Consider the following 14,584-nt stretch of genomic DNA (forward strand, 5'->3'; position numbering starts at 1 on the left):
CTTTTGAGCAATTTTATGATTGAAAAAAAGACATTTTACCACAATGGAAAATACCTCATTTTTCCATTAAAATGTACTCTCTTTTTTTTTCTTAACAGTTTTCAATCCACTTCCCTATCCATTGGGTTAAAAGGAGCTGTTCCTAGGAGACCAAGTCAACGTCTCAACAAGGAAGGTAGAAAAAAGAGGTGCTCAGCAAGGAGGACTGTGAACCACCCAACACCAGGACGACCATGGCTGTGTGAACAATAGCACCGAACCAGCCAGGTGGAAAATGAGAACAAATCACGCTCTTGACTGACAGTTTGGTCTCCTCTGTGCCAGACTGATTTTCTCCACAGTTGGAGGCACGGGCTCAGTCAGCCCTTTTGATAGCCTGTGGGCCCAGACCGGGGGTGTTCTTGGTGCATACACTACTTTGTGTCATCAAAAGGAAAGAGTCCATGTGGCCCAACACCTAGTTGCAACTCAGTTGAAAAGATGAAAGTGAGATTCCTGGTGACGTGACCAGCGACGTTCAGTTGGTTGAGTTTTAAGCTTTTTGTATAATGGCTCCCATCTCTTCTAGTTAGATATCAACTTCCTCCCACTGAAGTCTTCCAAAGGCAAATAAGAATTCAATCCATCAAGCATACTGATATTGACTATAATGTAAACAAATGGTTTGAAGGACCGATCAGAGGCTTTCCTCTTCAACTTGATTTTTTTTTTTTTTGGTCACTAGTTAGGAAGTCACAGCATTGCCAAAGAGAAAACAGGGAAGCTATGGAGAGTTCAGGATTGGGCTCTGTGCAATTTTACTCTCGCAAAGTAAGATTTCCTTATCGACAATAAAATTCTTCCTGTTTTTAAATTCATCTTTCTGGAAGGCTTGTAGGTCTTCCCAAAGCCTGAGATATATCCACAGACAACTTCACCCCTACAATTACCTCAGGTTTATGCACGTGTGGTGTGTTATCATCACATCCAGATGCGTCTCCCTGTCCTTCATAGTTTAACTTTCAAAAGTATACGATGGATAAAATGCAGCAATCTCCTCATGATCTGCCCTAAGAGGTGCTCACGCAGTCCAAGTAATTCAAATTTATAGGTAACAGAAAATATCACCAATACCTCTCAATTCTCTCTCTTTCTCTCTGTCTCTCTTCCTGTCACACACACACACACACACACACACACACACACACACTATTATAAAAGCATCTAGGTGGTGCTTCTCACAAGAAATTAATTACTTAAATCCCACTGATCCCTCTTCGGGAATGCACTACAAAGCAGTACCTTCTCCCTGAGGTGAAGAACTAACTAAAGGTGAAGAGGAAAAGCAAATATTTGGGATAGTCTTCATGCTAGATTATAACTTAAACCCTAAGTAACCTGGATTTGGCTAAAATTCCTTCTTTTTTTATTGTTTCCCCCCCCCCCCAAATAAACGGCATGAGATTGTGGTGCTAAAATAGAAATACCGTCGAATCGTGTTATTACAAAAATTTGGCAAAGCTACCAGTGAAATCATGTCCCTTGAAACATAACAACCACACACAGTAAAAACACAATTCCTCTCAACGCGGCCATAAACAGGGTGTTAGCCCTGTTCCTCAGGGTCAACACTATAAAAGGGTTCCCGCATACTTAGTGAACCCACATTCAACTCAGTAATTCTTATCTTGCCATTAGTGTCGCATGCTAAAATCCACGTCCCAGTAAATTGCTGTGTGTGGTATGTGAAATGTATTAAAAGTACATGAGGTAAAATTGTTTTCATGAGATCTCACTCGAACGCCTGATCATTAGAAGATCATTTTCTCATCCCCGTTATTGTAGTTATTGTATTCCTCTGAGGCGTTTGCCCTTGACTGTGGAGGGGTGGAGTGGGCAAAGGGGCGCAGGACTTTTTTGAGATTTGTCAAAAGAGTGATGGAAAAAAATAGGGCTGAGAATTTTTTTAAAGCCCCCACACATTGTACTTAGTGGGGCCAAGCCTTGTCAATGCCACCCGGTTGCTGGCACTGGGCCTCATTCGTGGCAATGCTCACAGTCTAGTTACCAGGCCCCAAGCACGATTGTACAAGGGTCCCACGTGGAACATTTGGTCAACAGGCGAGGACGCTCCAGGCCAGCCTTCACTGAGGCTCGGGGCCATGGGAGTTTCCCAGTCAGGAGAGTGTTCACCGCTTGCCTCCAGTTATATGTTGCACAGCCCCACAGCGTCTGCTGGCACAGCCCAGATCCCTTCCACTGGGCGCCATATTATTTCACTCAGTCGGGAGCAAAGGAATATATCTGAGAATGTGTGAGGAGCCCACAGATTTTTCCAAGACTGTGCTTTAAGCATTCATAAAGGTAAAGAGAAGTGGGATGGCTTAACATTTTCCGTTTCAGTGATGTGAGTCTGTCCGAGGTGATGGTGGGGCTGCTCCAGGAGAGAAGGGGAGTGAAGCACAGGCACCGACCTCTCGTCGCCCTGTGTGTCTGCCCGGCCCAGAGCCCAAGACGTGTCAAATAGCGACATCCCCCATTCTTTCTCGTGAGGTGCCCCAGAGAGCTGATTTCAAGGAGTGGGTACAATTACAAGTGGGATGGCGGCACAGTTTAGCACGAGGAAAGGAGAGAAAAAAGAAGTCATTCTCGCTAAATATACCTGTGGTTTAAAGAAGATTTGGTTTTGGGGCACCTGGGTGGCTCAGTCGGTTGAGCGTCCGACTTCAGCTCAGGTCATGATCTCACGGTTCGTGGGTTTGAGCCCCACGTCGGGCTCTGTGCTGACAGCTCAGAACCTGGAGTCTGTTTCAGATTCTGTGGCTCAGTCGGTTGAGCGTCCGACTTCGGCTCAGGTCATGATCTCACGGTTCGTGGGTTTGAGCCCCACGTCAGGCTCTGTGCTGACAGCTCAGAACCTGGAGTCTGTTTCAGATTCTGTGTCTTCCTTTCTCTCTCTGCCCTTCCCCTGCTCACACTCTGTCAATCTCCTTCTCTTGAAAAAGAAATAAACATTAAAAAATTTTTTTAAAAAGAGAAGATTTAGTTTTGGGGTGCCTGGGTGGCTCAATCGGGTAAGGGCCCAACTCTTGGTGGCTCTGGCCAGGATCTCATGGTTCGTGAGTTCCAACACCGCATCAGGCTCTGCATTAACAGCACTGAGCCTCCTTGGGATTCTCCCTCCATCTCTCTCTGCCCCTCCTTTCTCTCTTCCTCGTTCTCTCAAAATAAATAAATGTAAAAAAAGAAAGAAAGAAGATTTAATCAGATGCTTCAAAGACTGGACACCAGACAGAAACTAGGTCCTTTTGGAGGCTGACAGAATCCAAATGGAGAGGAGGCACTCCTGCAGGGAGAACGCTGTGTCTTTTGCAGGCCCTGGATGAGACAAGAAGTAAACCGTTCATGGGAAAAATAAAACTGATTTTTCTGGAGTCGGTGCCATGAAGAGACAAAAACAAACAAAAAGCTATGGCTATTTGAACATTTTGTATATTAAGAGCTTAAGATGATGCCATTGGGCACAGTCTGGCATTCAGAGTCTCTCAGGAGAATAGAGGATGTTGCCAGAAGGTGAGTAGATCGGGTCCAGAAATCACAAGACCTGCAGAACATTTAGAGGCAATAATATACAAAAGCCACAAGGCATGTGCTGATGTCTTTCCTAGAATTCAACTAGAAAGCTTCATTTCCCTTCCTGAAAATAGCCTTTTCTAGTTTTATTTCTCCAAAATGGAATCTTCCTTCCTTCCAAATCTGCTTCTCTCCTCAGAGGCAGCACAACTTTTCCTGGCATCAAAGAATACCAAAAGAATTTCCCCAGGAGATATGGATTTATATAAAAGGGGGTTCTTTCAAATTCAGCATGGGTAATCCCACACCATTCATTCATTCATTCATTCATTCATTCATTCATTCAGCAGTTAACTACTATATGCCAAGCAGTGTGCCCAGGGCAGGACTGAGGTGCCACCAATGGCAAACTCTTCTAATATCTGGAGACTTTGTATTAAATCAGGTCTGTGTGCTTTCTATATATAAAGAGAGAGTTTCCTTATGTTTGTGTCATATTATCTGTGTGGGTATATATATATAGAGAGAGAGAGAGAGAGAGAAAGAGCGAGAGAGCAAGTCTTTAATTGTCCTTAGTAGGGGGAATAGAGAAAAGTAGGTCTTTTCCACCTCCCCAAAACAGAAGTTCTTATTAAGTGGGCTTGTTCTTTTTTAAGTAATTAATATTGAGCGAACAAAAGCTACTTAATTTCTGAATGTCTTAAGCTATATCTGAATGGTACCAAAATACACGATTCTTCTAAAAGTCTAGTTAGTCATATTTAATTACATAGGGAAATATTTGCCAAATACACTTCTGTGAAAAAGCAGGCCACAGGATAAAATGTGGACCATGATTCCAAACACATAAAAATTATACATATATACATATATGCATAAAGATAAACAGATAGATAGATGGATAGGTAGGTAGGTAGATATAGATGATAGATAGGGAGATAGATGATAGATAGATAGATAGATAGATAGATAGATAGATAGATGATAGATAGCTAGAAGAAATGTACCTAAAAAGGTTGAATGAGTGAGAAGTGATGGAAAGTTATAGATATTTTTTAGGTGTCTCTTTCTATACTTTCAAAATCATGTAAATTATTACAATGTCCACAATACTCAAAGCTATCTGTAGATTTCATGCAATCCCTATCAAAATTCCAATGGCGTTTTTCAAACACATAGAAAATACTGTTCAAAATTCTATCTGGATCTATAAAAGCAATTCTGAGAAATAACAAATCTGGAGGCATCACACTTCCTGAGATCAAATTTTATTATAAAGTTACAATACTCAAAACAGTGTGGTACTGGCATAAAAACAGACACATAGACCAATGGAGCAGAATCAAAATCCCAGAAATAAACTCAAACACATACATCAAGTGGTATTTGACAAGGGAGCCAGGGTCTACGGCCATACTACCCTGAACACAGCCAGTTATGTCTGACAAGGGAGCCAGGTATACTCAATGTGGAAAGGACAGTCTCTTCAATAGATTGTTCTGGGGAAACTGGATATTCACATGCAAAAGGACAAAATTGGACCCCTATCTCACCTCACTTACAAAAATTAACTCAAAATGAATTAAGGACCTAAATGTAATACCTGAATCTGTAAAACGACCAGAAGAAAACATAGGAGAAAATTTCTTTGATATTGGTCTTCGCAGTGATTTTTTGTAGTAGTACAGAAATCACAAGGAACAAAAACAAAATTAAACAAATGAGACTACATTAAAGCAAAAAGCATCTGCACAGCAAAGGACCTAGCACAATGAAAAAGGAACTTATGAAATGGGAGAAAATACTTGCAAACCGTCTATCTGACAAGAGGATAATGTCCCAAATATATAAGGAGCCCATGCAACTCAATATCCAACAAGCAAATAATCTGACTTAAAAATGAGCAGAGGAACTAAACAGATATTTTTCCAAAGAAGACAAAGCAAATGGCCAACAGGTACATGAAAAGATATTTGTCACTAATCATTAGGCAAATGCCAATCAAAACCATGATGAGCTATCACCTCACGTGTTAGAATGATTATTATCAAAGAGACAGGAGATAACAAGCATTGGGGAGGAAGGGAAGAAAGGGGAACATTCGTGCACTGTTGATGGGAATGGAAATTAGTACCCCACTATGGAAAACACTGTCGAGTTTCCTCAACTTTTAAAAATAGGACTCCTTATAATCCAGCAATCCCACTTCTGGTTATAAATCTGAAGGAGATAAGAGCACTATCTCGAACCTTCATGTTCATTGTAGCATTATTCACAATACCAAGACATAGAAACAATCTAAGTGTCTATCAATAGGTGATTGCATAAAGAAGATGTGATAGTTATATGCAATGGAATATTACTCAGCCAAAAAAAAAAATGAATGAAATCTTGCCATTTGCAACAACATGGATGGACCTAAAGGGTGTTATGCTAAGTGAAATAAGCCAGATAGAGAAAGGAAAACACTGTATAATATCACTTGTAGGTGGAATCTAAAAAAAAGGTAAACTCATAGAAACAGAGAGTAGAATGGTAGTTGCCAGGGGCTGGAAACTGAGGGAAACAGAATGATATTGGTCAAAGGGTCCGAAAATCCAGTGATAAGGTAAATAAGCTCTGAAGATCTAATATATAGCATGGTACTTATAGTCAACAATACTGTATTATACACTTGAACATTGCTAAAACAGTAGATCTTAAATGTTCTCACCACAAAAAAAGAAAAAGAAAAAAAGCATGTAAGGTGATGGATGTGCTAACTAACCTTATCATGGTAATCATTTCATGGTAGATACACGTACCGAATCATTGCCTCAGACGCTTAAACTTACACAATGTTATTTGTCAGTTATATCTCAGTAAAGCTGGGGTGGGGCGCCTGGGTGGTTCAGTTGGTTAAGCATCCAACTCTTGGTTTCGGCTCGGGTCACGATCTCATGGTTTGTGGGATCGAGACCCGCGTCGGGCTCTGTGCTGTCCTGCTTGGGATTCTCTCCCTCTCCTTCTCTCTCTGCCCCTAGCCTCCCCCCTCATCTCTCTCAAAATGAATAAACTTAAAAAAAAAAAAAAAAGGCTGGGGGAAAAATTAGCAATTATCTCTAAAGACTGGGATTAGATGAAAAAGACATTTTCACTTTTTATTTTAGATTCGTTTGCATTATTTGTTACATTATTCATACTTTAACTTACTTTGTTTTTACTTAAACCAGTTAGTTAACATACAGAGTAATATTAGTTTCAGTTATACAGTTTACTGATTCAACAATTACACACAAGACCCAGTGCTCGGGGCACCTGGGCGGTTCAGTCAGTTGAACATCTGACTTCAGCTCAGGCCATGATCTCGCAGTTCATGAGTTTGAGCCCCATGTCAGGCCTCTGCTGTCAGCTCAGAGCCCACTTCAGACCCTCACTCCCCCTCTTTCTGCCCCTACCCCCACTCATGCTCTCAAAAATAAACAAACAAACAAACAAACAAAAAAAGGCCTGGTGCTTATCACAGCCAATGAAACAAACTTAGCTTTAACTTAAATTTAAGTACTTGAAAATTGAATTTATAAATTCAAAATTCAAATATGTAAGAATGTGATCATTTTGACCATATCTGTGTAATATAATCTTGAGAAATTAAAAAAAAATAAGTCAATAAAATCTGACTCTACATACCAAATAGCCAGTTCTTCTGTATTTTAATTTAATTTTTTCCATTTTGTTCACCAAATATGACAGTACTACCCATATAGTGTAAATCTGGCCTCAAAAATTAGGTTTTAGGGGCGCCTGGGTGGCTCAGTTGGTTAAGTGGCCGACTTCAGCTCAGGTCATGATCTTGCAGTTCGTGGGTTCGAGCCCCGCATCGGGCTCTGTGCTGACAGCTCGGGGCCTGGAGCCTGCTTCAGATTCTGTGTCTCCCTCTCTCTCTGCCCCTCCCCCACTCATGCTCATCTCTCTCCCTCTCTCTCTCTCTCTCTCAAAAATAAACACTAAAAATTTTTTAAATTAATTAGGTTTTAATATCATATTTGAAAGAAGCCCAACTCTAAATTCCCAATTTTAACAAATTCTCCATTTTTAGAACACAGAATAGTTCTTCATCCTTGGCAATTAAATTCCAAATGCTATTTTGGGGGCTATCCAGGGGCTTCAGATCACAGAAAACCGTACAAGCGCTTGTGTGCCTCGCTCAGAAAGTGGAGACTGAAATAAAATTCTCCAGAGTGACTTCCTCCTGGCCCCTGATGCTTCAGTCACCCCACAGAAGCCTGACTGATGCCATGTGCTCCAGAAAAGGGGTCTGCCAACCCCAACAAGATGGGGATCTCAGAAGTGCTCAAATTCTTGGCTGGGTCAGCTGGTTTAACAGCCTCTTTATAGAGGATGTTTTTCTTTTTGATCCTATATCCCAGAAATTTGAGTTTCTGGGAATAGAAAATGTGAATGTGGGTGGGCCTACCCCTTTCATACTCCCTCTCTCTCTCTCTCTCTCCCCCACCCTCATTTCGCATCCTTCAGTCTTTTCCCCCAAGCACTTTCTTCTCTCTGTAGGTTGTTCTTTCTCCCCATTCCCTGCAGAGACATTCTCTCTGATTCTCTCTTCACTCTCATGGATGGTTTTCTCTACCCTAGACCTAGCAGTTGCTTGAATCACTTCATGGCTACTCTAATTCAGACACCAAGATGACCAAAATACACAAGCAGGATGAAAGTCTTCCTGATTTTTCAAACATCTCAAGGATCAAAGGAGGCCAACTGTGGCAAAATTCATCCGTTACTTCTAAATGACTGCTCTCCAAACCGCCCCACCACCCCCCCCCAGGTCTCCCCCACAAAGGACAAGAAACCTGTAGTGTCTCTGCCAACTAAATCGAGTCTCTGGATACAATTTCAACATTTTTCTGCACCTTCAATCTCTTTCTACCTCTCCTTTCTCACTTGGCCAAAGACAGGCTATGAGCCGATTTTATTTTCAAAGATTCTATTCTGGCCGCTGCAGCCTAAAAACAAAGCAAGGAGTCACAAAGTGAATCTCGTCCCCAGTTACAGCCTTCCCTCCAGCCATACTCTCTGAGTCCCCTCGGTTTGCGTGTAAGGCCAAATGTGGGTCACGCAGAGGACAGGGTGGGCTGAGGAACCACGCTAGCTGTGAAGGCCTCTGGAAGTCACATCCCCCCTGTGTGCCTTAGGTACCTTGTAGTTACTTATTAGAGCCACTCACAGATATCACTCTTCTCTGCTCCCAGTTATGTGCTAGAATTTCCCTTCCCTACCCCCTCTGTAGATAAGCATAGCCATATGACCTGTGTTGTTCCAATTAAATGTTAGCAGAAATGCATGGATGGCTTCCAAGCAAAAACTAAGAGTCAGTCACCAGATTCCTTTTTTCCTTTTCCAGAGACCATAACAAACATATTTCAAGATGGAATCTCCATCACCCTGGGTCCCTGGATGACTTCAATGAGTAGCACTCCCTCTGCCACCCCATGTAGAATGGACCCTATAGTAGCACGTACACTATAAGCCACTGAGATTTGACAGTTATTTGTGATGTATCATACCAATAACGTTCTTCCACTTCTTCTTGGGATGTCTTCCCAAACCAATCCTGAATCCTGCAGGTTATCCCATATTATACAGCGGACCACTCTTTCTACTTAGGTTTCCCTAAAAGTGTCTTTTGTTCACTTCGTCATTGTCCAATTTTGCTACAAGGACAGGAGCTATGTCCTCTGTTCCTCTGATGCAGTTTCTATATTCCTTCTGCAGTTTCCAGATTTCCCCACGTGCACCCTTCTCTCTTTCTCTTGCAGTTTCCACAACCACCCCATATGTATCCTAACCCCCACCGCTCAGGACCTGTGGCAGGACTTGCATTTAGCAGATGCTCCGTTAATGTTTTTTGCTGACTCGTTTTAACCCGTGCCAAGATCTACAGAAAAGGTGAAACAAACAACGGCTTGCCCAGGATGGGTCATCAAGGTGATTGCAACTCCTCCTTCACCTAAATGAGGATTTCTTACAATTCGAACATGTTTTATTATCCAAAGGGGTAGCTGCATAGGCTTGCAAAGCATTGCCCCAAGAGGCCCAAGTGGTTTGTCATCTTGCTCACCTGATTACAGTCATCAAGAAAGTACATGAGAACTTGGGCTACCCAACGCATCCAAGGGTCCCTCTGGGTTCACCAGAGAGGCATGGGAATCACAATAACCCACTTCCACAGCATGGCCACCTCTCCCTGCAGGAATCTGCTGTGTAGACAGACCTCTTTGGGTACTTCCTGCCACGAAGATAAATCTGAGCTTTCTCAGAGCAGAGCAAAGGCGCTATGAGACAGGGCATGATTCAGTGGCTTTCCATACATCATTGGTTTGTCTATCTGTTTGGGTTAGCAAACCAGCTCTCAAAGAGCCACTAAAGAGTGGATCAGGAGCAGAGCAGACAACAGAAATCCAGAGATAACTGCTGAAGCTGACTTCAGTCTTACACTTCTCCTTTCTCCTTTAAATAGGCAATGCGCTTTGTTTGTGTTTGACAGCTCAGTGGTGGCTAAGCATGTGGGGCACAGAATCTCTTTCAGTTCCACATTGCCTAGTTTCCCAGAAACCAGCCTTAGATCTCTAAGCCACAACAAAGAGATGCCCATTTAGCAAACTGACCTCCTTTATCCCCACAGGCGCTTCTGTATTTTCAAAATGGTAGGCTTCACCTGAGGGAAACGAAAACATTTTATACTGCCTGCTTTCAGCCTGGACATCGGTCCCTCTCAGACGCGCCTGCTCACGGGGCTGCAAATAAACTGGAAAAATAAGAGCCATAAACAGCCCCACCCTCACATTAGCCAAGCCTTCAACATGTGCTCCCGTAATTAGAGTACTTACTTATGGGAGATCCACTTCCTCCCTTCTTCGGTGAGGCCCCTTCTCCAGACAACCTCCACGCTTCCTTTTGGTTAACACAAAGCACTGTTCACGTGCATAATCTGCTTCCAAGAAATCCAGTGAATAGATTCGGCTACACGGGTACTGTGATTGCAAGAGACACAGAAAGAGAAGCATGCGTTCACACCGTCCACGTAAAATTGAAGTTAAGCTATTTAGGAGAATGAAACTTAAAATTTTGCCAATCACATTTCATCCCTTTAATTTTTTTTTAAGTTTGATTTTATTTACTTGAGCGAGACAGAGACAGTGCAAGTGGAGGAGGGACAGAGAGAAGAAGAGAGGGAATCCCAGGCAGGCTTTGTGCCACCAGCGTAGAGCCCCCGCCGGGCTCGAACTCACAAAACTGCGAGATCGTGACCTGAGCCAAAACCGAGAGGCCACGGGTGCCTGGGTGGTTCAGTCGGTTGAGCATCAGACTTCATTCAGCTCAGGTCATGATCTCACGGCTCACGGTTTGAGCCCCAGGTCCAGCTCTGTGCTGACAGCGTGGAGGCTGGAGCCTGCTTTGGATTCTGTGTCTCCCTCTCTTTCTCTGCCCCTATCCCGCTGTGCCCCTCCCCCCACTCACATTCTGTCTCTGTGTCTCAAAAATTTTTTAAAAAAATTAAAAAATAATGAAAATTAAAAAACCAAGAGTTGACGCTTAATCGACTGAGCCACCTAGGCACCCCCTATTTTGTCTCTTTAGAGACTCCCTCTTGAACCACCCCATCTAAGTTTATGTCCTCCTCCTTATCACTTTGTGTATCCTAGCCCTGTTTTTTTAACAGACCTTATCATTTGAAATTCTTTTATTTATCTCTTGGTTTGTTTGTTTATTGCTTGTTTGTAATATTGGAATGTAATCTCCATAAGCAGGAATTTTGCCTAGAACATTTCCTAGCATGTAGTTGGTGCTAAGTAAATGTTAGCAGTTTTAGGTAGAGAGAGATGCTTACACAAACATAAAAAGTTCCCAATTAGTAAGGGAGAAACTATTAACACTGATTCTGTTGTGCCCAGAATTCGTGATCCCCAAAGACCACCATGGAGCCGAGGCCGATGCAAAAGCAAAGAGCCTTTATTGGAGCCAGCTCGAGCTCAATCCCCTACCTGCACTGACGCAGTGGTGAGATACCGGAGAGAGAGAGCGGGTTCCAAGAGCACAAAGGTTTTATAGGGATCATGGCCTCAGCCGATTGGCTGGGGAAGGGTCGTGGCCTCAGCCGATTGGCTGGGGAAGGATCAGCGTCCCGTCACGCAGGTTGCCGGGTGTGGTTTGATCGGGAAGTTTGAACAGGTGAGCAGGAAGTTACTCAAGGGGAGGATACAGAACAAGATGGAGTCGGCCGGCCTAGGTCTGTTCTTTCGTTCCCCCCTTGTCATGTATCTTGCAGACCCAATCATGGGACCGGCTGCATTTCTATTTTGTCCTCTCCTGTTATTAGGGGCTTGTACTGAGCACGGAGGACCATTAGTTGGATGGCCCTCACGCAGTCCCTGAGCTGGTGTCTATGATCTGCCAGGTAATGTTTTGGGGGCCGTGGGGACTCCCGGCAGCATGAGCAATGACAAGCAGAGTTAACAGCGAAACCAATATCAGGTGGGTCGAATGCGCTGTAACTTGACCTCGAGCGGGTTGTGTTGGTCCCGATTGACGGCCCATTCCTTCCCGATCCAGGAGGGGTCCTCTGGCCGAACGTGGGTGTGATGGACCCAGGTTGCGATGCCGTCTACTTTGAGAGCGGTGGGGGTTGTCAGCACCACGCTGTAGGGTCCCTTCCAGCGCGGCTCAAGGGTCTCTCGGTGGTGCCTCTTGATGTAGACCCAGTCTCCCGGCCTGTACTGATGAGGTGTCGGGGTTGGGCCAGGTGCGTAGATGGCACGGTGGCGCGGCCAAATGTCCTCGTGCGCCCTCTGCAGCCCTCTCAAGGAAAGAAAAAGTTCTTGATCTTTAAACTCAGCAAAAAGTTCAGCTCGAAGTTTGGGAATGACAGGCGGTGGCCTGCCAAACATGATCTCGTACGGAGTAAAACCCGGAGTGTAAGGAGTGTTTCTAACCCGGTAAAGGGCGTACGGTAGGAGAGTCACCCGGTCCCCGCCAGTCTCCATGGTTAATTTGGTAAGGGTCTCTTTTAGGGTTCTATTCATTCTTTCTACCTGTCCTGAGCTCTGGGGCCTATAAGTACAATGTAATTTCCAGTTTGCCCCCATAGCCTTGGCTACTGCCTGCGTTACCTGCGAGATAAAAGCTGGTCCACTGTCTGATCCTACCATGGCAGGAAAACCATACCTGGGTAAGATGTCTTCTAGTAGCTTCTTAGCCACCGTCTGAGCCATTTCATGCTTGGTTGGGTATGCCTCCACCCAGCCAGAGAAGGTGTCTGTAAATATTAAAAGATATTTATAACCATACTTTCCTGGTTTAACTTCAGTGAAGTCGACCTCCCATTGGGCTCCCTGTCTGGTGCCTCTGAGCCTGGTTCCTTTTTTATTTGATGTGGCTCTCGCGTTGGTGAGTTGGCAGGTCTTGCAGGCAGATACAACTTGCTCTATTTTGGTGTCCTGTTGGTGAATCTTGATGCCCGCATGTCGGATTAAGTCTTTTAATTTTCGGGCCCCCATGTGAGTAGACCGATGCATGTGCTCTAATACTGAGACTCCGAGCTGGTCTGGCAGCACGAGCTCCTTGTTAGGTGTATACCACCATCCCTTTATCTCCTGGGCCATGGGGAGTTTCTTGATCCGCTGTACCTCCTCCTGGGAGTATTTGGGCTGGTCTGGTAAAACTGGGTCTCCCGGGTCCGGTAGTTGGATGGTCATGGTGGGGACTGAAGTAAGGCTTCAGTCTTGGCTTGGCTGCCTGGTCAGCCTTTCGATTACCTCTAGCTACCAGGTTATCAGTTTTCTGGTGCCCTTGGCAGTGGATAATGGCCAGCTTGGCAGGAAGCCATAAGGCCGTAAGCAGGTCAAGTATCTCCTGCTTATTTTTTATAGTCCGGCCTCTCCTGATAAATTGCCCCATGGATATGAGCTGTGGCAAACGCATAACGGCTGTCTGTGCAGATGTTAAGCCATTTTCCAGCTCCCAGCGTTAGTGCCTTGGTAAGGGTGACGAGCTCTGCTCGCTGGGCTGACGTTCCAGAGGGTAGAGTCTCCGCCCATACAATGTCTGTTTCCGTGACCACCTCTGCACCCACATACCTGCGTCCGTCCCGCACAAAGCTGCTGCCATCAGTGAACCAAGTAGCCTCGGCATCGGGGAGGGGCCGGTCGGTCAGATCTGTCCGGAATCCATGTACTTGCTCCAGGATCCCCGCACAGTCATGTAGTGGAGCACCTAGGTCAGGGTCAGGCAGCAGGGTTGCAGGATTGAGGGCTGCACTGGGGTGGAACCGCACCCGTGGAGGGTTGAGTAGGAGGCTCTGGTAATGAGTCATACGTGTGTTGCTCATCCATCTGTCAGGAGGCTGTTTCAGGACCCCTTCAATGGCGTGTGGGGTCATGATCCAGATCTCCTGTCCTAGGGTCAGTTTGTCTGCGTCCTTGACTAGGAGTGCTGTCGCCGCAATAATTCTTAGGCATGGCGGCCAGCCGGCAGCCACTGGGTCTAGCTTCTTGGACAGGTAAGCCACTGGGCGGTTCCAGGGGCCTAAGGCTTGAGTTAGAACCCCTTTTGCTATTCCTTTGTGTTCGTCTACAAAGAGGTGGAAGGGCTTCGTAATGTCTGGTAGGCCCAGGGCTGGGGCACTTAGGAGGGCCTTTTTTAACTGATTAAACAGTTTCTTCTTTTTCAGTCCATTTAAATGTTTGCCCCTCTTTGGTAGCTTCATATAGGGTCCTGGCGATCTCAGCAAAACCCGGAACCCAGAGGCGGCAGTAGCCGGCCAATCCTGGGAATTCCCTTACTTCCCTTCGGGTGGTGGGAGTAGGGATCTATAGGACAGTTTCTTTTCTGGCATCTGATAACCGCCACTGTCTGCCCTCCAGGCTGTATCCCAGGTAACTTACCCTCTCCCTGCGTATCTGAGCCTTCTTCGTGGATGCCCGGTACCCCAAGGCCCCCAGGGTAGCCAGCAGGTCCTGGGTCCCTCGCTCGCAGTCCTTGG

The 14,584-nt window shown here is 44.9% G+C and overlaps 1 protein-coding gene across 1 annotated transcript; it reads right to left on the reverse strand.

Moving 5' to 3' along the window:
* Positions 1–11,757: 11,757 nt before the first annotated feature.
* On the reverse strand, positions 11,758–13,298 carry LOC123585955. The gene is made up of 2 exons (XM_045454727.1): positions 12,769–13,298; positions 11,758–12,402 (listed from the first exon to the last, which is right to left on the reverse strand). Exons 1-2 carry the CDS (start codon positions 13,296–13,298, stop codon positions 12,075–12,077), a joined length of 858 nt encoding a protein of 285 aa, XP_045310683.1. The 3' UTR covers positions 11,758–12,074.
* Positions 13,299–14,584: the final 1,286 nt, after the last annotated feature.

Source organism: Leopardus geoffroyi, chromosome C3 (genome assembly GCF_018350155.1).
Source record: "Leopardus geoffroyi isolate Oge1 chromosome C3, O.geoffroyi_Oge1_pat1.0, whole genome shotgun sequence".
NCBI classification, from domain to species: Eukaryota; Metazoa; Chordata; class Mammalia; order Carnivora; family Felidae; genus Leopardus; species Leopardus geoffroyi.